We start from the raw sequence: 23258 nt of genomic DNA, 5'->3' as shown, positions 1-23258 counted from the left end.
TTCTTGTTGTATTTCCAACAAATGAATGAATGAATGGCTCATCAGTTTGCTGTTCGCACCATTATGACTCACCTTTTCAGTCAAAAAACCTTAAGTTCATCCCCTTCGCTGACGAAACTCTCAATTGCCGCTAAAATTAAAAACTTGTCTTCCCTTTTGTCTCTCAAAACCCAGAAACCCATAACAATCCATGCAACTCTGAACCCTAATAATCCAATCCAAAACCCTACTTTGTTTCTCAACACCCATAATGACCAGCGTATCATGGGTTCAAATGGTACTACTACTTCTCAACATAACATTAATGAGAATTCAAGCAGTATTAGTTCTAGTACTATTGCTGCCATTGTCACCTCCATAGGTGGCCCACCCGCCGCGGTGGGTATTGTCCGGTTATCTGGTCCATCAGCCCTGGATATTGCTTCTCGTGTGTTTAAACCCCTCAGGAAAATTAATACTGTTTGGAAGCCTACTAGCCATGTTGTGGATTATGGGGTGGTTTTGGATCATCAAGGCAATCTAATTGATGAGGTATCTTATTTAATCATTCCCTTTAGCATTTTTAATTTAATTGTGTTCAATAAGTTGACAAGCTCGCCCATTGATTCAGTATTCTAGTCATTAGTTTAGGAATGTAAAACTGCAAATTTCCCAGTGGAATTATACAAGTTTGCATATTTCAGGTTTTAGCTTTACCAATGTTGGCTCCAAGATCTTACACTTGCGAAGATGTGGTTGAGCTTCAATGTCATGGGAGTGAAATTTGTCTTAATCGCGTGCTCAAAGCTTGTCTTCAAGCCGGAGCCAGGCTTGCTGACCCAGGTTGGCTTCTTCTTGAGAGAAATTATGTAACTGTATAATTGTGAGCATCAATACTAAACATCTTATAACTTATTCTTTCAGGTGAGTTCACTCTCCGCGCATTCCTGAATGGCCGAGTGGACCTCTCACAAGCTGAAAACGTTGGAAAGCTAATTTCAGCCAAGTCTTCCGCGGCTGCTGATGCAGCTCTGTCTGGACTTCAGGCATATGTTCTTCTAACCACTACTTTTTGTTGTTATTTCAGAGTAATCTTAACTTTAGATCTGAGTAGCTACATGTGTCTAATGTCTGATAAATCTTACATCTGATTATGTGGGGCTGCTTGGAAAGCATGAATAGTGAGAACTAAGAAACCATCTTTCTTCAACAGGGAGGCTTTGCTTCTTTAGTCAAGTCATTAAGAGCACAGTGCATTGATCTGCTTACTGAGATTGAAGCTCGTTTGGACTTTGATGATGACATGCCTCCGTTGGATTTAAACCTAATTATGGATACAATACATGTCATGTCACAAGATGTGGAGAATGCATTGGAGACAGCTAACTATGACAAGCTTCTGCAATCTGGATTACAGGTATGATCTGCAAGGTTGCTTTAACTGCTCATGGCCTCCTATTAATAAACTTTTCAGTGCTTGCATATGTAGCTTAAGCAGTCATATTTGCCTGATAATTTTTAATTGTAAATTCTAGGACACATAAATTTTAAATATTTGTTTTTTCTACTCATTGCTTTTCTGCGGTATATTAGTCACTTATCATCCACCAAATTACCATGCAGGCTAGATGCAGTTGCATAATTGTAGTTGGTTTTTGTCTGTCAAACTTATCTTTTTGTAAAGCATCTTTTGCATGATTATGATCTCGTGGCATTCTCCCTTAAAATCTTGCAGATAGCACTTGTCGGCCGTCCAAATGTTGGGAAGTCTAGCCTTCTCAATGCATGGAGCAATGTATGTAGCAACAGCCTTTTCTGTTTCTTCTTTATTTTTAACTATTTTCTAGTTTCTTCCTGTTTAGCTTTTTATGCTATATTCATTATCACTCAGTTATTGTCAAAAGAATCAACACTGTTTGACTGTCATCTTCTTGTTTAGCTTGCAGAGTGAACGGGCAATAGTTACAGAAATTGCTGGAACCACTCGAGATGTTGTTGAAGCTAGCGTTACAGTTGGTGGTATCCCTGTAACCCTTCTTGATACAGCTGGCATCAGGGAAACAAATGACATTGTGGAGAAGATTGGTACGATTTCTATAAAAAGTTTATGAAAGCACTGTTGTCTGAAATGATGTCGGTTGCGTATTTTCCATGCTCCATGACGCATTCAAAGAATTTATTTTTTCTTAAACATTATAACTTCCCTAACCTTTCTTTTCTCAAAAGAAAATGTTCTCATTGATTTGAATTATATTGACCGGACATCTATGAAGAATAGTTAAATAGATATGAATTGGGTGTATGTGATGAAGTTGTTTTACGGTCTGTCGCTATTGTCTTTATAGGTGTAGAGAGATCCGAAGCAGTTGCTATGGGTGCCGATGTTATTATCATGACAATAAGTGCTTCTGATGGATGGACTTCAGAAGATTCTGAACTTTTGAGCAGGATTGAATCTATAAAGGTATTCACATACACCCTCACACACGTACACCAACATTGAATATCTTGAGATGGCTATGATCTTAAATTCATTTCAGAACTACAATTTTGTTTGATTCCTTTTTGAATTGCAGAAATCTGTTGGATCTCCAACTCCAGTTGTTCTTGCAATCAACAAGATAGACACTGCTGCATCTTTCTGTATGGATTGGGTTGATAGGTACAGCAGTTCTTTTAGTAAGCATGTTTTTACTTGTGCTGTTACTGGTCAAGGAATCCAAGATTTGGAGATGGTGATTTCAGAGATTGTGGGTCTGAACAGGATACCAGCAGGGGGGCGGAAATGGACAGTGAACCAGGTTTAGCTCAATCGAGTTTTCTTTTACTTTTATGGTTTTTTTACCCTTTTCATTGTTTGATTGGCACTATAATTGATTTTCATAATATGTATGGGTGATATACAGAGACAATGTGAGCAACTTATGCGAACAAAGGAGGCGCTTGCGAGGTTGAAATCATCAATAGAAGATGACATGCCCTTAGACTTTTGGACAATTGATTTAAGAGAGGCTGCATTGGCCCTTAGACAGATAAGTGGAGAAGACATTTCTGAAGAAGTATTGTCCCACATTTTTGGCAAATTCTGTATTGGCAAATAGATGGACACAACTCTGTCTTAAACCTTTATCATTATAGAGTTGTGTAAAATTCAATATCTTTTAATTGATTATAGTTTGCCGGCATAAACCTAAACTTTGGAGCTTGTGTTACAAAACATTCTTCTCAATACTTCATTAAAGAGGATGAATTGTATGTACTTGCTATTCTTGCTTCATGGTTTTGGATTTTATGAGGTTGGCCGGCTAGTAAGTAGTAATGACAAGGAGTGTGAAGATGTTGAAAGGAACAAAATAGACGGCTTAAAACCGAAGTTATATATAGAGAAGGGTTATCCCCAAAAAGAAAGATAAAATGTGTTTCACTGTTAGACGAGAATTGACAAGAGAAGAACTGAAGGAAAAAGAAAAGAGGAAGAAAGTAAAGCAAAAGGAGATAGAAAAAAGGAAGGCGGCCGCAAAAGAGGAGGAGAAATGGAGAAGAGAAGAAACAGAAAATGAGAAAAAAGAGGAGCAGCAAGCAAAAGAAGAAATGAGAAGGAAAGAAGAAAAGTATAAGAGAAAACTTGAAGAGTTGAAAAGAAAAGAAAGAGAGAGGAGAGAAAAACTAAAACATAACTTCAAAAACAAGAAATAGATTACAATCCCTCTTCTTTTAGCAAATTTCTATTTTACTCCAGCACGAGCTTTACTTATACTCAGAGGAGAAAATGTATTTGTGCAAATCAATGGAATTCGTGCATTTTTCAAAGATCCTAGTGATTTTTTTATTCTACCTTATATAAATAATGATTAATACATGTCACAGATTATTATTACAAGTCAAAAATAATCACAGCCATGGAGAGCATAGGCTGCCAATTCTCACTAATTTCCCCTTTAACAATGCCAATCTACTCTCCTATACTTACATTTACACTTCTGCAGCTATTCTCTTCCATTTAACACCAAGTTCTGCTCTTGCTTATAAATTACAGTTGCCTAAGACAGGCAGCTACATTCATTTTCTGAGCCGGACAGCCCTTACAGCTGTACGGCTTAAAGACAAGCATACTGTACGTACAAAACTATGTTTTGCAAGTAGAACACGCTCCATATATCACAGTATCAATTAAGCACCTTTCGAAGCCCATCGATCAACTTTTCCCGAGTTGACGGTTCCACCTGCATTAAGTAGCAATCGTTAGTTCTCGGGTCCCACATATAAACAATAGTTTTCAGAGCAAAACCAGAGATGACATAAGAAGTTACCTCTCTTAGAAGAGCAGCAAGACCTTGAGGTAGAGCTTTTAAATCTGGTACAGATTCACCAATGTTTGTTAACTGCAGAAACACCTTCTGCACCCTCAACTCTTGCAGCTTTTCTTCATAGTTCCCTGGAACATCTTTCCATGCAAAAAAAGCTTCGTCATTTACCCAGGCTTCCTCTTTGCCACTTGCAATTTCTGATTCCAAATACCATTTTTTGATCAACTCTAGTGCAGCTTTATGCGATAACTGGTCACCAGCTGCATCTTTCACCGTCCTGATCATTGAAGCCTCAGCAATTCTCCTACATAATCTTTTGTAGAAGTAAGCACGGGATCTAACCCAGTCCACAACTTCTTTGATCACCCCTTTTGCAGCCATCCTTAGGGAAGAATCATGAAGCTCTGCAAATTTGGTGGCAATCTGAGTGTAAACTGGCAAAAGTTGCTTTTCTCGAGATTTAATTTGCTGCTGTGTAGATTCAGACATTCCATAAGTTCCACTAGTTCTGGCTTCCTGAATTTTTTCTTTCAAAGTGATTAGCTGTTGATCGAGTCTACCCATGCACTCGAGCAGCTCCTTTGTCCTGAATTTGATCTCAATCATTCCTTCTGGCTCGAGGACATTACCTTTAGCCGTCCGATCTGCATACATTTCGATGTTGTCTGAGTTGATCTGACTGTCCACAACAACCCATGCCCCACCACGAAGCTCACCCATCATGGGGATGTATACAAAAACGGGTTGTTTGTATGTCCTAAGGTTCTCGACTATGTTTGAACCAGCCTGAAGGATACCTTCAAACAGGTCCCTTTGTCCACCTGAAAAGCCTCTCCAGTTGGCAAGAATAAAAAGTGGAAGCTCTTCTCTGTTGAAATCCAATATTGCTTGAGCTGTTTTGGTCGCAGAATCCGGAAACCATACTTGTCCAGCCTGCGGGACAACCCTCTCATGGGAATCGAGCTGTCCGGGATCAGCAGGAATCACTTGCATTACAGTTTGTGTCTCGACAGCGATTACTCCGACGGGAATTCCTCCAAGTTTTGCCCGTCCTGTCACAACCGTCCGCGCCCAGCCTTCCAGAGTTTCAACAAAGCTGTCCTTATCAAAAATACCCCCAAGCCACTTCCCGTTATCATCCACAACACCAGATATAGCAGCGCGTGGGTCACATGAGTTTTCTGGAAAGTATTCCACAGGCCTTTCAGTTGGATCCGAAGGACGTAAAATTGGAAGCATGCCTCCAACATAAGGAGGAGTACAGCTTAACCACTTCAAAATAGCCGAGACACCTTCTAGATCATCTGAGACAGAAAGATGCACAACCCCGTTAGTTGCCATAATTTTTGGTCCACCTAGTTGCATGTGAGAGCTGTACACCTCACGGCCAAGGAGTTTGTTCAATGCAGAGAAACCAGTCAATATGATGGGCTGATCAAGCCTCTGTATACAACGCATCCCAAGCCGAGCAAGGTAAGCGCCAATTCCCACTGTCCTGCCTGTCACATATGTTAAGGTAAATGTTTCCTTGTACGCCCTGGAATATGCACTAGCGATGGCCCCACTTCCAGATAAGTTCTCTACTCCCAAACCATCCTCCTTTCCAACAATTGTATCTATGACCCATCTGATTTCCCCACTAGGAAGCTTTAACTCGTGTGCAATCACAGATGATTCGATGTTATTGTAATCCTCAGGACTCAGATAAATATACTGAAAGCCACGCTCTGGACTTGCTTCATCGGACCAACCCACTTTAAAGCAGGATTTTACTTCTTCAGCAACCCCAATTCGAGCACCAGAGTTTGCTGCCAAATATATCAATGGAATTTTTTTAGTGCATGCAAGATCAGTTACTGCAGAGAAAAAAGCATCCTCTCTGGGGCCAAAAGACCCAGCTTTGAAGGTCACATCATTCGCTACTATCAGTACAGTCCTTCCAGAAGGGAACTCAGGGGTAGACATTTCCATGCACCATGCTACCATACCAACATCATTGAGTCCAGCCCGGCGCTCCATAGGAACAAGTGGAGTACCCCAACTACCTTTCTGATCAGAAAATACAAGCTCAGTGACTTTAAGAAGATCCATGTCCATAGGTTTTTCAGTTCCCGATAACTGGGTTGCCCATATCTGTTCCAAGGCGGTTTCAAAAGCCTGAAAGTACAATGCAGAATAATTTGAGCTATAACTTATTCTTGTGCCTAAAACAAAATGAAGTAACCAATGCTGCTAAAACATTATGAAGTAACCAATGCTGCCATAAATAAACATTAAACAACCTACCAGTGGAAAATCGTAGCAGTACGTGGTGCTGTTTCTCCTTGCAGTCAGACGTTTCCGATCAAGAACTCCTAGGGGCTGATAGACTCCATTTGCCAACGCACCATGCAGAGGACCATGCACAGAGACCGAATGGTAGATCACTCCATGTTTGCTAGAATCCTCTAGTTCTCGGTATATCTGATTGTCATATCAAACAGGAGGATAATTAGACTCTGCTGCTTTCCAATAAAAAAACTTCAAAGCTAATACAGAAACCAGGCCCATTATTTGTTGTTACCAGGCCCATTATTTGTTGTTTCTTCAATACAAATTTCCTTGGTGATTATTTCATACCTTATTTATTATTATTGTTACAGCAGCATTACGAACAAAGTTTTCTATGAAAAGTGATGGGCCAAATGTTCTCCTTAATGATTTAGGCCCCTCTTACTTTAAATAGTGATAGTAGTCGCTGTTATGTCACCCTAAAGGATCAAAATTGAAATGGACAGAAAAAAAGACATTTATCCTAGAACATGTATGAGATGGCATGCGCTTACATGAACTGCGCAAGTGTGGCCCGTTACATTTGTGATGACAACTCTCCAAGCACCATTTGCCTGACCAGATGATGTCATCCATAGCTTCACTTCCCACTCACAAACATTTAATCTATGCATCCTCACACCAACAGATGTATGTATTTCCCTAGCCATTTCTTCTAAGATTCTCTCAACAGCAGCTTCTTCCTGGCCATCATCTACATCAACTCTCCTGGTAACAACCTCAACATAAAAACCCATATGGTTTTTTTAAAGATGTAATAAAAGCAAGCAAGAATAGAGACATAATTACTTGGGGTATGGCACAAGATCATTTATTTGTTGTTCCCTCAAGATACAGAGGTACATATGTGCATGGTCAGAACTGACAATAGCATTGTGCACATTAAGCTCCAACTCCTCCATTGCAGCAACTAAAGACCTCAAAATGCTCCTCGAGGTAAACGACAAGGCAAACTGGGTACGAAGTGCTTCCACGCCCAGCCCTTGATGTGCAGTAAACCCTTCACTAGTTGTGGGCTGCCTCACAAGCGTCCTAAGAAACATCCTCTGAGTTGGCACTGGCTTATCTACAACAGTATACAAGTGCCATTGTCTGTCCCGTGATGGAGTATAGTGTATGTTCCTGTAGCCTTTAAGCTTGTCCTGGATAAAATAAATCACAAGCTTCAGATAAATAATCTAAACTTATCTTATTTTTACTTGTTCTTCATTTTTTTTCCTCCAAATCAATATGATGGGTAGGCATATGGTAACAAACCAATTCAAGGTAGATGGACAGTGGGGGTTCTAGATGTCGTAGTAGAGGCTCTTCCTCATAATAGAGCTTTTCTGCTGACCAGTGAAAGGAGTGCCTCATAGGGGGTCTCCCTTCATCCCTCTGGATGATACAGCTAATAACCCCGACACCTGCAGTGCGCAAACTGGAGCCTACTTCTTGATCTTTAAGAATTTTGGCTAACTTGTTGATTCTCTCTTGAGCCTGATCCTCATCACCACTGCAAAATGTCAAAGAATAATGCAGGTAAGGAGGAAGTTGTGATAGTTTGAAAAAAGTTGTATATGGCATATGAGTGTATGTGTCTCCGTATACTTCTGAGTGATTGTATGTCTTTATAAGTTAAGTAATTATTTATTCTTTAAAGACCTTATCTTTAATGTCATAAAAGTATTACTCCAACCCATCTGATGTCCAAATGAATTAGAAAGCCCCACATGTTATCCTACTACACTAATTGCATATTTTTGAAAATGTACTATGATGATGTTCCGGCTTTAACAGAATTATTCAATAATATAATGTCAGAAGGGATGTACCTATCCTGGAGCAGACTCATCTGGTTGTTAATCCCCACCAGTGCAATATGCATCATATTACCAAAGTTAGCTGGCTGCACTGATCCATTTGAAACCGCTTCATGAAGATTATGGGTTGTTTCCCTTAATGCGGCACTAACTATTGCAGGCAAAAACTGTAGATATTTTATGATAACCATGGCTCCCCATTTCCTCTCACTGTGTTTCTCAACCAATGATTCGTCTGACGTTTGGACTTCAGAGCCATTATTTCTACCAATATGCTCTTCCAAAAACTCCCATGAAGCAATAAGACCAGATCTATGCCACTGCATTCTGACACTTCCCTTTATAAGATAGGGCTGATGACATATGCAAATGGTTAATTGAAGAAATCTTGCCTAGAAGGAGAACAAGAAGAAAATATTACAAACTCAAAATATGTTACCTGATATAGGCGACGGACATAAGTTTCCACAACCCGCCTTTGAAGGGTGTGATCACTGTGATCAAACAAACCCACAAGGGCATCTTCAACAGCCAAAGGAGCACTTACAAGATCCTCCATTCGTTCGTTGATGGCACTTTTCCTCTTGGGAGTATCCATATTTTCACCATCCTCAGTAAACATCTCTAATTCAGAAAGGCTTCTAGCAATGGTGGAACGGAGTTCACTCAGTTTGGTTTGTTCCAGCAATTGACTTGCTTTCAGTGCCAACTGCCAATGCCAATTTGGTATCAGGATTTTGAAAAAAATATTAAGGATGCTGTTGACTCGAGCAACAAAATAATCAACAAGGCTTGAAAAAAAGAGATGGATGAAATAATCCTTGAAGAGAAGAGATTAGAATCTGCTCCCTGTCAACCTTGTGACTAATGGGAAAAGAATAAGAACAAACATATAAAGAACCTAAGTTGAATAACAATAGAACTATATATGTTAAAAAAATTAAAGTGATGTGCAATTAGACCCGGTGCCAATAGCCAACCTCTGAATAACTTGTATGGTTAAGTCGTGAAAACCGGATTAGTTTCTCTCTATATGCAGCAGGGTTAGGGTAAACCAATTGTTCCATGAGCCGCAGTATCAGCTTATTTTTACTCCGGACACCCTACAAACATAGAATAAAACAACAATAAAAATAATATGCAAGATTTTTTATACACAAATGCAGGGAAAAAGATAAATGAAGAATGAGCTAAACACAATGGAAACTTAGTTACCTGATGAGAAAATACAATGTCCACAATCCTCAGTAAATCTTTCTTATATTGAAGTCTAAGACGTTCGATCACATCAGCCTGAAAAAAATATAGATTTATGATATTAGAAAGTAATTATATTCTCAAATGTAACTGCAAAGTAATAGCAATGTTACTGTGGAGTCGGCCTCCATGTTCCTAGTAATGTATATTTGCAAGTGCAATTATCAAACTTTGAGTAACATATATAAGAACCAAGACTGCACGTGGAGTGCATCAACCACTCATCTCAAGTATTTTTCTTTTGTGCATTATTAAATTCATTGGGTTTGAAAGCCAAAAAAAGAAAAATAAAACAAGTACAATAAGAGATGTTCATTGTAAATTTGTGGTGAAGAATGTATATATGATAATTTAACAGTATAATGACATGAGGAGCAAACCAAATAACATTATCTGTTTAACTAGCATGTTTTACTAAAGGAGCCGGCAATGATCACTTGTATACTCACAAGACAGGTTCACACCACAAATAAACAATGTGAAAGATTAACAACACAAAATGAAGGCCAGAAATCTGAACAAAAAATATCCAATGTTCTGCCTGATTGAATCAGAAGTGTTCCTAAAGCTAAAGAAATTTATCAATGCCAATGAATTATAAGAAGAAATTTTTGCCATCAGGTCGTGCTAAATCCTAATGAAACAGGATTACCTGTATGTTGTCACTGAACAATTCTTCAACTGATAAATACTCTCCAAAAAGCGACTGAACAATGACGCGGGCATGGCTCTCCCGCCCTCCTTCATAAGACTTTACAAGACTCATCAAAGGTTCAACAAGCCTTTCCTGGGCTCCCTTTTCTTTTTCAGGGCAGGAGGATAGATGAGCCTGGACAATAATGCAAACGCCATGTTCATTACAGTTAAAGAACAAAAAGAAAAAGAAAATAAAACTGAAGAACATGAGTTAAAGAATTGACCTCAAGGATTCCCCTTAACAGTTTGGCTGGGAAGTCAATGTTCTGAGAGCAAGAAAGTCCCTCAAACTCCTTACATTTGGATTCCAACTAAAACAATTGGTCTAAGAAAAATCAGATCATCTTCTGAGACTAAATCCAATATACACCTGAAAAAGTGGATATGTAATTCACCTCATTTCTAAGATCTTTGGGAAGGCGAGTTGCCAAAACAGACAAGCACTCTAGCCATTGAAGGAAAGGAAGTTCAGGACTGTCAAGACAATTGAGCAAGTTTTGCACTACCTGCAAAGTTGTTGAGAAACGTCAGATTTTAATAAATGTTAACATACAAAGTACGTGTATTTTTTTGTCTTCGTAACATAAGTTAAGAGTTTACAAAGGAAAGGAGAAGTAAACAAAGAAAGGAATGTTGATCCGTGATGAGGAGTTCAAAACATATTAATATTTCCATCAAGCAAGGAACACTTCTTGAAACATAAACATAATACTTACTTCGTCAATATTGTGATCATAGCCAGCAAGAATCATTCGAGCAGCAATTAGACTTGCAGCACATCTCTGATGAACTTTACCAGAAATAGCAGTTGGAGGCTTCAATACAGGGAAGCTCCCATGAAAAGGCTCAGCCTTTCGTACAGCTGAAGGATCATCAAGATCAAGCCGTGCTATAAGCTCACCAGCCTACAAGAAAACAGACTTCTCAAACTCCACCAAAACTGATCATGAATACACTTGTGTAGCTGTTGAAGAATCATAACTTACCTGCATTGCTTGACCTTCAGACATTTTAAAATGAATAACTCCAGAAGCAGGTGAAAGAAGAGGCATGCACATCTTCATGACTTCAACCTCTGCATATGGGATGTCAGCTTCAATATGACTACCATCTGAAATTAAATATCTTAGCAGTTTGCATGGTGTCTCTGCCACTAATTTTGATGGATCGTGATCATTCTGTAGCAAGCAAGTCCTTCCATCAATAAGAAGGCGAGTTCCAGCAGCTTCTTCCTCTGCATAAATCACATGGCTATTTCCATCCAGCTGTAAATAAGTAAAAGCGATATTATTATGCAGTGTCGAAAACATAGTAACAGAAGAAGAGGGAGAAGAGAACTAAATAACTAAAGAAAATAGAGGAAACAGCTCAGGTACAGCATAAAAAAATAAAATAGAAAGGGAATAGAGCCCATGAAGAAATAATAAATGAGCTATAGGGAACTTGAGTGATTGCCTGCATCAGTAAACCTCCATCACGTAAAGTATGTATTTCTGCTTCAATTTCTGATTCATTCAATCTCAACCTATAGCTTCCTGGCCCCCCTCTGACCATGTCAATCTGGTAAGTTTTGCAAAATGTTAGCAACATATAATTTCGAAGCCTAAGATCTACAATTTTTCAGTAATGATAAAAAATAAAAACAAAAGTTCATATTTGAGAAGGATAATGACATGAAAGGTACTCATACCATGTATTTGCTTCCTTCAATATTCAATGAAACTTGAGAGTTCACAAGTGATATGTGCTGAAAACACAATCAGCTGGCATTACAATCGCTAAAAATATAAGCAATATATTAAAAGTTATGAACTCTTTAATAATACCTTGGGAGGGATTTGCCCTTTTTCGAGGTAACCAACGTAATCTGAAACCATAGCTGCACTGCTAGCAGAAGCTTTCTGATTCACAAAAAAAATGGAAGGGGTGATGTATCCAACAAGAAAGAAATTAGAAAAATTGCAGAAAGAAGTTATGAGTTCTCCTATCATGTCAATGCATGACTACTTACATACAGAGCCCCTCCGACAACAGAGAGGTACCAAGGGGGCCTTTCAGCTCTAACCCGCATTGCGATTCTACTGTCCAACCAACCTGTGTGAATTTTATTGTCTTTATAATCAGAGGCCTGCAAAGCAGTTCAAAACTTCAAACCTGTAACCTTTACTCCAGAAAGATCTCTTCAAGTCCAATGTCTTAATTTGTGTTAAAATGAAGGTAAACAGTAATATATCATCAATTGGTAATGAGTGTACATGTAAAAGATCAATTGAGTAGTCAACGTTCGTCCGAATTTCTCCACGAATTTGAATTTCTTTCAGCCCAAGAACCATATTTGCAATAGCCAAAGCTCTGGACTCGCCAAATGCAAAAACATGTCCTGACATATATATATCATAATCGTTAGCGACACTGATATTTAAAACAAATGAACTAAAGGAAGGAAAATGCATACACAGAAAACTTGATGGAAAACAGCCATTGTCTAAGCATTATCAATATATACTTGCTCACTCGAATTTAAGAGCTGCCTTATCCAGTTTGGTAAGCCACGTGAAAGGACTCAGGATTTATATCCTTTTTATGCTTTGAATTTTACTATACTTTGCTACATCTTAACCTTTACTAAATCAAGTCAATATTACATGCAGCAGCACTGAGGACGTCAATAATCATTATTACGTCATGCTTAGGGTGCATAAACATATTCTTATAGTTAACAGTAATTGACAAGGGACGAACAAGATTGCTACCTCAAGTCCATAGCAAATTCTGAGCATGACAGAATTAGAACACATTTGAAAAGATAAATGGAAAGTTTTTTCTTGGCAATAAACTATGTGCTTCAAACAATACAAATATAATTTTTTTCTCCAGTTTCCAGGAAAATCATTTAGGCAAAGAGAAAAAGGCATATTAAACCTCTTGCAATCATTTGGAGTGTCAAATTTACTGATATGAAACAAGTCTAAATTATGAATGTCAAAAAAATATACTACTTTCAATTTCTCAAATAGTCAAATAATATACAGTTTCTTGAAGTATAAACGATTCTAGGAGCTGCTACTTACCAAATTGAGAATCTGAGAATTCATGAATGCCTCCACCGGACTGCACATCAGAATTAAATTATTCTGGTTAGAAATCCAAGATTCCACCAACAGAAAAAAAAATGTTATAGCTTTAAGGAAGGGGAGAAAAAGAAAAAGTACCTTAACGGAGAAGTAAGCCCACACATTTGGCTTGCTTTTAAAACTTAGCTCCTGTAGAAGTCCAAACATAGAGTGGCTGAATATAACAAAACAAACTTCAAACACTAATTGATAATCTGAGAGCCTTACCTGTACTTTTCCACTTGTGGGCTTAAATCCGTCATCTGGGTCCTCACTTGTCACACGCACAGCTACACAGTGACCTTTTGGCCTTATGGACTCTGCCTTGTCAAAATCAAAAGGAGTTGCAGCAACTGAAGTTTTCCTCCAAGCATCATATCCTCCACCATGTTCCATTCCATAAAATCGCCTTATCTCTAATCAAATGGAACCACAAATACAGAATGTAAAAACAATTGTCCTAGGGCTAATGAAAATATGTCGCTAACTTTCCAATCTTGGTTAAGTCATACCAGGAATCTGCCATAGAGGAATTCCCATCCCAACAGCTACCTGAGCTGCTGGCAAATTTATTTCAGCAATCCATTCCGTGACAGGGTGCTCCACCTATGTCCAGATAACATTAAAGATTAAAGATCTTTAAGAACTCAAGAATAATTAATTATAGAATAGATTAGTCATTCACTCATAGGTCATTAGCATCACAATTTAGCAAAATGAGGTAAGAAACCACTCTTTGGTGTCGTTTATCTATGCCTTAAAACACTCTTAAACAACCATGAAAAATTTATCATAATTATTGTAGACAAAAACATTATAAATCATTTCAGCATATCAATACTATTTTCCTATTATCTAGCTATCACGTATTGTAATAGCTTCCCGCTTTCACATCAACTTCAGATGTAGCAATTTATTAACGCAAGCAAAAGCAACAAATGTGGAACATATATTGCAAGAACAAAATGCAACTGCATGAATACACCCTCAACAATTATGACATGAGAGAGAACTGAAGTCTGAAAAAATTCACATACCTGTAACCGAGGATTGAGCTCTAAAAAGTAATACTCGCCAGTGTCCATACTGTACAAATACTCAACTGTAGCAGCTCCGACATAATTCACACATTTTGCTAACCTTCGAGCTGCCTGCTCCAGTTTTTTAACTGTCTCCAATGGTGCAACGGTAATTGGACCCTCCTCGATTATCTATTTAAAGCATATGAGCAAGTTGTATTATGAGAAGATCCTCAGGCAATTCCATCTTAAAACCAATTGGTATCAAGTGGAGGTGTCCAACCAATATTTAAACACATGTCCATTCACACACACAACCAATGTGAGATTCCCACTTCAACACTCCCCCTCACGCGTAGCGTGTCCGGGCCGAGTAACCAATCCCCCCTCACGCATCTTACGTGGGCCGGGCCAAATTCAAATTGTGTGAATGGACAAGGCTTTGATACCATGTTAGATTCCATCTTAAAACCAATTGGTATCAAGTGGAGGTGTCCAACCAATATTTAAACACATGTCCATTCACACACACAACCAATGTGAGATTCCTACTTCAACAACTTATACTTAATATTAGTCTTGCAACGTAAAAGAATTGAACTAATTTTAGAGTGATAAAAAAAGGTTAAAATTAAAGCAATGATGAGTCGGCCAAAACTAAAATTAGTTCAGAAACAAATTTACCTTTTGGTGTCGCCTCTGAACACTGCAATCACGGCTATGTAAAGCGGCTACATTCCCATACTGATCACAGAGTAACTGGACTTCTAAATGTCGACTCTAAATGAGAGAAATGAAATGAAAACATCAAAACTAATGAGCAATCCTGGAAACACAGTGCCTAAGCTCTTCACTCAAATTAAGAAGAAGATAATCTAACCTGGGAAGCAACCTTCATTATAAATATCGGTGATCCTGGAACTTCACCTTGAACTGGCTTGAACAATGCCCTAACTTCCTCATCATTATGAACCTGGCGAATCCAAAAGAAAACATGATAAGTCAGTTCACATCATTTTAGTAGTGAAAATATTTCCAAATTGGGACATGCAAAAAAACTGTTATGTAAAGGGCAGACCTTTCTTATGCCTTTACCACCACCACCCCACGAGGCCTTGATCATTGCAGGGTAACCAACAACTTGACAACTTGCAATGGCTTCCTCTGTTGTATATACACATGCTTCCCTGTATACCTCATCAGGAATGGTAATCAAACAACTATCTGGAGGAATTTTCACCTGAAGAACAGAAACATAGCACTAAAAATGTGGATGACCAGCAAAATTAAATCACAATTTAAGCAAGAGATACGTACATGAGAGCCACTCCAGGGAAGAGTAGGGACATCTGCAGCTTGGGCAATCAAGGACGAGCCAATTTTATCACCTAATGCTGCCATAGATGTAGCTGGGGGCCCAAGAAATAATATTCCTTTTGCATTTAGTGCATCTGGCAGCTCAGGGATCTCAGATGCATGGCCCCAACCAGGCCAAACTGCATCTACATGTGTTATCTCTGCCATCTGGTAACCACAAATTACAACTTTGTAATGAAGCCAACAAGAAGAACGAGGAGATCATAATTGGTAGTGCAATTAATTCATTTTATTAAACAAATAATCAGATAGAATACTCTAAAGCTACGAAATAGCATCATATCTTGAAAGAGTAGAAGCAATTTCATACCACAAATTAGTCTTTACGATATTCTGATATGCCTAATGAAAGATAGAGTCCAAGTTTTTAGTTATAGACTACATGATAGCATTTTCACTTCCAGCATACATTTAAGTCACCAGTTTAAGTTCATTCTCGTCTTCTTTATGGAGATTTGATTGATTCTAATTGAAGCAACCGATACCCAATAGCATTTACCAAGTCCCTTGGTCGACTTAATGATCCTAAATGCTCTTTTCTACATTAAACAATTAAAGAACACCAAATTACAAATGTCAGTATACCCACCTCTAGAATGAGCTGTACATTGGCATAGTTATTATTGTTTGTCCCGCCAGGAACTTCCACAAACTGATCAGCAATTCTGATATGTTCTGCATTAATTCTCATGTCTTCTGGAGTTGCCATGGCCACCAATAAGATTGCTTTCTCAGTCCCGAATGTTTCATAAGCCCATGTCCTAACACTACGTATAAACTTGACAGCTGCCATTCCATTGTTTGCAATTAAAATACTATGAATTGGCTTCTTCCCACTAAGAGCATAACAAAACTCATCCACTTCGGATATAGTTGCAGGGCTCCTTACCCCATTTACATAACCATTCCCTCCTCGAGCAGCAGCCATCGCCGCTGGCGGTCTCCTCTGTGCTTCCAGCATGCTGCTTATAGACAGAATTCATGTTAACAGAAAGAAAAAAAAAAGTTTAAAATTCACTGTTTAAAATCAAGTCATTATTCACTCTCGTTTTCTGTACTTAAACATAGTTTATTGGCAGGCTGGATTTCATCGGTAACCTTTAACTCCAAACTGTAAATAGCTTACAAGCACCAGTTCACAGATTAAAAGACACCAAACTAAATCAAAATGACAGTGATTGGTGAAGTTAAAGGAGAGTGCTCAACTACATCAAGTTTGTGTTTGGTTGCAAGGAATAAAAAACTCATTGATTCATCAGCAGTAGGGAGTGTAGTTATGATAGGAGAGTAGTTTTAAATTAAAAGATTCACATAAACAAAACAGAACACCATATCCATTAAGCATCTCAGATTCAGGATCGCAAACATAAATGTACTCAGAACAACGAAAAGACACTTTAAAGAAAAACATAATTAGATTCCTAAATCCCTAATAAACTAAAGTAAAGCTTAATCAATAAAAAAAATCCAAAAAGCACCATCAGAAAGAACATCACTAAAACTTGCTACAGCTTTTCTAACAAAAAAATGCAGCAAAAGAATTCATAGAAGAGCATCAAAAAATGAGCAGAAAACTAACCAAGGGCGGAGAGAAAGAGAAATAATTGGAAGCAGAATGGGGGTAAGAGAGAATTAGTTGGGATCAAAGAAAGAAAAGAGGAGCAGAGATCATGAATAAAATGCTGAAGTTATAATATACATTGGACAATATTATTTGTGTGAGTAAGTATGTACGAGTTGAAAGAGTGGGGGAGTTAGGTTTGAGTTAGAGAAGAAGGTGGGGTCATTAAGTGTTAACGGCTTTAAATGAGACACTGCACGTGGAACCGCCCACACCCATCCTCCATTCTTCATCGCCCTCCTTCATCTTAACAACCACCTCCCATCTACCTCCTCTCTTTTTTTCCCTCTATTTTTTTTTTAATCAATCTTCTCTGCTTAATTTACTCATTAAAACGTAGGGTTAAATGCAAATAAAAGTCAGAGAAAATTAGGAAAAATACTCTCTTTTTAAAAATAATAGGATTTTCTATCTCAAGAAGGAAAAGATAGAGAAAATACCTCACCCTTTTACTATAATTATTTTTTTACTTTAAGACATATTTATATTATAATTATACCTACTTTTTATTATTATTTTACTCTAATCATATTTCTTTTACTCTAATCATATACTATCTGTCACTTTTTTTTCTTTTTTTCTTTCATTTCTCTTTCTTCTTCTTTCTCTTCTCTGCTTTCTTTCTTTTTTCGCCATTTTTCTTCTTCTTCTTCTTCTTTATTCTTCTTTTCTTCTCCATTTTTATTCTTTTTTTCGTCATCGTTCCTTCATCGATCCGTTGTCGCTCCACCATCGTTTCGTCGTCGCTCCGCCGTTCTTTCATATTTGATTTTAGCGATTTTTTTCTTAATTCGTGGTGATAAATACAATTCATTTTAACTTTCAGATCTAAATAAATTAATTTTGATTTTTTTCAATTTTAGATCTAAAAAGCTGCATGAAAAACGATTTTACGATGAAAAAAACTATTTTCTGCAAACAAAACAGCATTTGATTATCATATGAGTATCACTGCATTATCATCACATTATCATAACACTGCAGAAAAAATTATTTTTTTTATAAAAAAAACAGCCTTTGATTATCATATGAGTATCACTGTATTATCATGTAGTTATCATAACATTGCGGGGAAAAAAATTCTGCATAAAATAATGTTTGATTATAAAATCGTTATCATAATATTATCATATTTCATTATCATAACATTATCATATGATACCGAGATGATGATATTTATGGTATCAAGATGATAATGTTATGATAATATCTATGATTATATTATGATAAAACAATATTTGATTATCATGTCAGTATCAGTATATTATCATGTTGTTATCATAACACCGCAGCAAGATAACTAGATGATAATGTTATGATAATATCTATGATTATGTTATGATAAAACAGTATCTGATTATCATCTCAGTATCAGTATATTATCATGTTGTTATCATAACACTGCAGCAAGATAACTAGATGATAATGTTATGATAATATCTATGATTATGTTATGATAAAACAGTATCTGATTATCATCTCAGTATCAGTATATTATCATGTTGTTATCATAACACTGCAGTAAGATAACTAGATGATAATGAAATATGATAAGATTATGATAATTGGATGATAACGTGCGCAAAAATATAATTACAGAAGGATTTATGATAACCAGATGATAACGGAGTAAAATCATAAATATTTTTAAGCCCAGAGTAAAAACATAAATCTGAAAAAAAACGTGAGGTATTTTCTGCAATTTTTTTGTGTTGAGGTAAAATGTGCAAATATTTTTATTTTTGGAGTAAATACCTAAACTTCCCTAAAAGTTACTATGTGTTTTATAATTGTAAAACGAATTTTTTACTTAATTTTATTTTAAATATAAACTTTTTTATACTATATAATTAAGATATCAACTGTTGGATCTGGTTGTATAGCCTCTACCACAAAATAATTAAAACAGCTGACTCAATAATTTGTCCATCGGCAATTGCTTGCTTTGAGAATTAAGATGGCAACTGTTGGTTCAAAAAGGGATATTGAGCTTTTGAAGCTCTTTCGAGCTAACATAATGATACAAAACTTTTGTTACGTCCATGACTAAACTAGGTAATGCAAATTTTGAAGGTTGGTGCATTGATGACAGTGAGTTAGGTGATGTAGTCGACCAACCAATCAAATTAACATTTTTCTTCTACTTAATTTGCATAAATTTAGAAAAAGGGACAAATATATCTTTAGTCAGGAGCAAAAGTAAAGTCTAAAAAAGATCTGTTAGATTCCATCTTAAAACCAATTGGTGTTAAGTAGAGGTGCCCAACCAATATATAAACACATGTCCACTCACACACACAACCAATGTGGGATTTCCCACTTTAACAAGATTAAACAAGCCTCTAATACATTTAAGGCTTAATTCCTTAAAAAAACCCCACCTTGTATTTTTTTTCGTTTATACCCTGACCTTGTAAAAATACCATTTGTACCCAATTTTGAGTTTTTATGTTTCATCTCTACCCAAAAGCATTAAATTGTACTCTTTTCATTTGAAAAAGAGTTTAAAACAATCCTTCATTTTTAACTTATATACTAATTAGATATTAATGTTATTAATTGTACAAAAATACCATCTTCTTCAAAAAAATTAAAAATAATATTAAATTTTTTTTAAATTTTTTCAAAAGTATTTCAGATTTTTTTTAATTTTTTTAATTTTTTAAATTTTTTTTAAAAATATTTCCGACAAAAAATTAAAAATAATAATATTTTTTTATTTTTTTATTTTTATAAAATAAAAACAATTAATTGATTATTTGGATGTATTTGATTATTTTTTAAGTTTAAGGACTTATTTGTATTTTTTAAAATAGAAAAAAGTATGTTTTAAACTCTTTTCCAAATAAAAAGAGTACAATTTAATGCTTTTGGGTAGGGATGAAACATAAAAACCCAAAATTGGGTACAAATGGTGTTTTTACAAGGTCAGGGTATAAACGAAAAAAAAGTGCAAGGTGGGGTTTTTTTACGGAATTAAGCCTACATTTAATAAGAGGCAAATAAATTATTTTTTTAAACGACTCGTCAATAATGTATGCAGTTGTTTAAAACTTGTATGCAGCCGTACTCATATATGCAGCCGTTTAAAATTTGGGGCCAAAATTTACCCCCCGCACGAGACCTACACGGCTCGAGTGGGTATTAGTCTGAATGTGGAAGACTTAAAGGTGCCGTCTCATAGTTGAGATCCGTTCACAAAACCTCATCGACAAATATCAAAAAAAAAAAATAGTGCATGCATGGCATGTGAAAGTTGTTGACATGAAAAACTTAAATCCTCTCTAGCATTTCTAAATTTACGAATTGCATCTATTCAGCTCTCTTTAAAATGAAAAAAAAAATGATTTTAAAAATACAAACCCTAAAATTTCAAATTAAAAACTCTAATATATAACGTGAAAGTGAAAATTTTATTTGATTTACTTTCACACCTTAAATTAAGGTTCTTAATTGAATTGCATTTGAGATAGAACTTTTATTTTTAAAATTAATTTTTTTATTATAAAGAAAACTGAAAAGAAACAATTCGTCGATTTTGAAAAGTATTGTAGGATTTAAGTTTGCCATGTCAGCAACTTTCACACAACATGCACATAATTTTAACGAACCATTTAGGAGAAAGACTTATATGCCCGACGTTAGGGGCTTATTTTTCTCCTTTTAGACTTTAAGGGCGTATTTGCACCTGATCCCAAACGTTAGAGGTATATTTATCTCTTTTTTCAAAACTTTACTCATAAAAATAAAAAGATTAATTTTTTTATGTAAATAAAAAATTAATTATTTGTAATAGTTTATTATAATATTTTTATAATATTCTTTTAATATTTTAAAAGTCTATTATTATAGAATCACTATATTTAATACTCACAGAATAAAATTTAAAAAATATTTTAATAATTATATCGCTAATTAATATTAAATATATATGAGCCTACACAAATATCAATTTTTTACTTTTGTGTGAAGGAAAAAGTACGAACAAATGATCACTTTACCTTTTGAAATTGGCACAAAGTATCAAAAACGTCTAAATTAGCAAAACGGAATCACTTTTACCCTGAACTTGGCAAATTTGGTACAAAAATCTCCCTCCCCACTCTCATCTAAGAGAGTGAGATATACTCTCCGGTTTTGACTGTGGTTTCATTTTACCATGATGGTTTTTGATAGAAAAAGGCTTAAAATGGTCCTAATTTTTTTAACATTTTAAATTAATACCTAATAATTAGAAGAAAAAAAAAACAATTTCATCCCTTTAATAATAAACTTAAAATAACAAATTAGCCCTCCAATTTTAAACTTTTTACAAAAAAAATATTTTTTTTAATTTATATAGATATTATTAATTTCATAAAATCAAAAACCGTAAAAGAAAATTATACACTTAAAATTAAAATTGACCCCGGCGAAAAAAATTTTGTTCTCAGGCGAGGAGGAGCTTGCCTGAGAAGAGAAGGTGTTGCCGGAGCAGCAGCTCCTATGTTCTTGCTCGTCTCAGATGAGCAAAGTGTTGCTCGTCTCAGACGAGCACCGACCTGCTCGTCTCAGACGAGCACCGACCTGCTTGTCTGAGACGAGCAGTAGCAGGTCTCCGGCGAGGAGGAGCTCCTCCTCGCCGGAAATTGTAAAAAAGAATTGATTTTTTTGGAAAAAAGTTCATAAAAGCCCCTGATTTAATTAAGATTAATGAGTATTTAAGTATGATTAATGAGTATTTAATTAAGATTAATGAGTATTTAAGAAATCCACTCTCCAATTAAGGTGTCACATCAGTATAGGGATTTTTTTGACTCGGTTTTGCCAAGTTCAGGGTAAAAATGATCCGGTTTTTCTACTTTAAACGTTTTTGATATTTTGTGCCAAGTTGAAGGGGTAAAGTGGTCCTTTGTTCGAAAAAGTACTATTATGGTATTTAATTTTTCAATTTATGTAGGGATATAATGGTCGTTTTGTTTAAAATGATTGAATTGAAAATTGAATGTTGTAGGTGAGGGTGACGTATTTGTGTATTAATATTTGCATGGGATGGTGCGGTTGTGGTTGGAAGATTAGGTGGTGCATCCATGCTATCTTTTTTTTTCCTTCTCTTCATTTCGCACCATTATTACATTCTTTTTTATAATTATTGTTTTCTTATACGTAAGTTTTCTTTTTTCTTTTGGAAATGGATTATACGCAAATTATACATGAGTTAGTGTTATTTTTATCATACTAGATTCTACTTAATTTATAATTTTACAAATTCTAATGTGATGAAATTAATTCATTTTCTAATAACTATATATTATATTTTTTTTATATTACACGGCTTTTAATATCATTTTAAGTATTTTTATATTTGTCCATAAAAAAGTATTTTCATATTTGATCTTGCTCATTTGAAGTCTTTATGTGGCACGACGACTTTCATAATAGAAATGCCTTATTAGAAGAAAAAAAACAATATTATTATGGTGATATTTTTCAATTGTATAAATTACCGCGTCGGCCGTCGTGCTAGATAGGACACACTTCATATAGTCAAGAGTGAAAATCATGATCACTTAAAAAATATTAGATCAAATTGAGATGTTATCTCTACTAATATTTTATTTTTCAAAAATAGAATCTAATCTTTTTATCAAGAAAAAAAGATTGACTCTAATCTATGTTAATCAGTTGTTAGGAGAAATTCTTATATAGACTTAGTCTACCACGTCATCTGTGGATTAAACCAATCATATTATAACACTTCATTAAAATGAGGATAT

The 23258-nt window shown here is 35.8% G+C and overlaps 2 protein-coding genes across 2 annotated transcripts; one reads left to right on the top strand and one right to left on the bottom strand.

Annotated features, from left to right (window-relative positions):
• LOC126656734 (uncharacterized) lies at window positions 1-3238 on the top strand. Its single transcript, XM_050351338.2, has 9 exons — window positions 1-531; window positions 684-822; window positions 904-1025; window positions 1193-1396; window positions 1715-1774; window positions 1926-2064; window positions 2325-2443; window positions 2556-2780; window positions 2886-3238. Exons 1-9 carry the CDS (start codon window positions 34-36, stop codon window positions 3078-3080), a joined length of 1701 nt encoding a protein of 566 aa, XP_050207295.1. The 5' UTR covers window positions 1-33; the 3' UTR covers window positions 3081-3238.
• Window positions 3239-3780: 542 nt separating this feature from the next.
• LOC126656727 (acetyl-CoA carboxylase 1-like) lies at window positions 3781-17780 on the bottom strand. The gene is made up of 31 exons (XM_050351333.2): window positions 17461-17780; window positions 16471-16843; window positions 15822-16028; window positions 15583-15744; window positions 15385-15477; window positions 15189-15284; window positions 14523-14696; window positions 13998-14091; window positions 13714-13901; window positions 13585-13635; window positions 13444-13483; window positions 12628-12752; window positions 12384-12500; window positions 12199-12273; window positions 12063-12119; window positions 11828-11932; window positions 11359-11637; window positions 11089-11277; window positions 10768-10878; window positions 10597-10683; window positions 10329-10505; window positions 9635-9712; window positions 9400-9522; window positions 8859-9128; window positions 8432-8772; window positions 7875-8112; window positions 7407-7759; window positions 7112-7325; window positions 6573-6749; window positions 4290-6443; window positions 3781-4202 (listed from the first exon to the last, which is right to left on the bottom strand). The coding sequence occupies exons 2-31, from the start codon at window positions 16840-16842 to the stop codon at window positions 4146-4148; spliced, it is 6804 nt and encodes a 2267-aa protein (XP_050207290.1). The 5' UTR covers window position 16843; window positions 17461-17780; the 3' UTR covers window positions 3781-4145.
• Between the last annotated feature and the right edge of the window lie 5478 nt (window positions 17781-23258).

Source organism: Mercurialis annua, linkage group LG1-X (assembly GCF_937616625.2).
Source record: "Mercurialis annua linkage group LG1-X, ddMerAnnu1.2, whole genome shotgun sequence".
Taxonomy (NCBI): Eukaryota; Viridiplantae; Streptophyta; class Magnoliopsida; order Malpighiales; family Euphorbiaceae; genus Mercurialis; species Mercurialis annua.
Note: the sequence above shows the minus strand (reverse complement) of the source record. Positions and strands in the feature narration are given on the sequence as shown.

Coding starts and splice junctions, on each gene's coding strand:
- LOC126656727 (XM_050351333.2), bottom strand. CDS start 16,842: ATGCTGGAAGCACAGAGGAGACCGCCAGCGGCGATGGCTGCTGCTCGA. Junction 12,274..12,383: donor TTGTCGGAGGGGCTCTGTAT/GTAAGTAGTCAT, acceptor TTTGTGAATCAG/AAAGCTTCTGCTAGCAGTGC. Junction 12,120..12,198: donor AAGGGCAAATCCCTCCCAAG/GTATTATTAAAG, acceptor TTGTGTTTTCAG/CACATATCACTTGTGAACTC.
- LOC126656734 (XM_050351338.2), top strand. CDS start 34: ATGGCTCATCAGTTTGCTGTTCGCACCATTATGACTCACCTTTTCAGT. Junction 1,026..1,192: donor CAGCTCTGTCTGGACTTCAG/GCATATGTTCTT, acceptor TTTCTTCAACAG/GGAGGCTTTGCTTCTTTAGT. Junction 1,775..1,925: donor TTCTCAATGCATGGAGCAAT/GTATGTAGCAAC, acceptor TTTAGCTTGCAG/AGTGAACGGGCAATAGTTAC.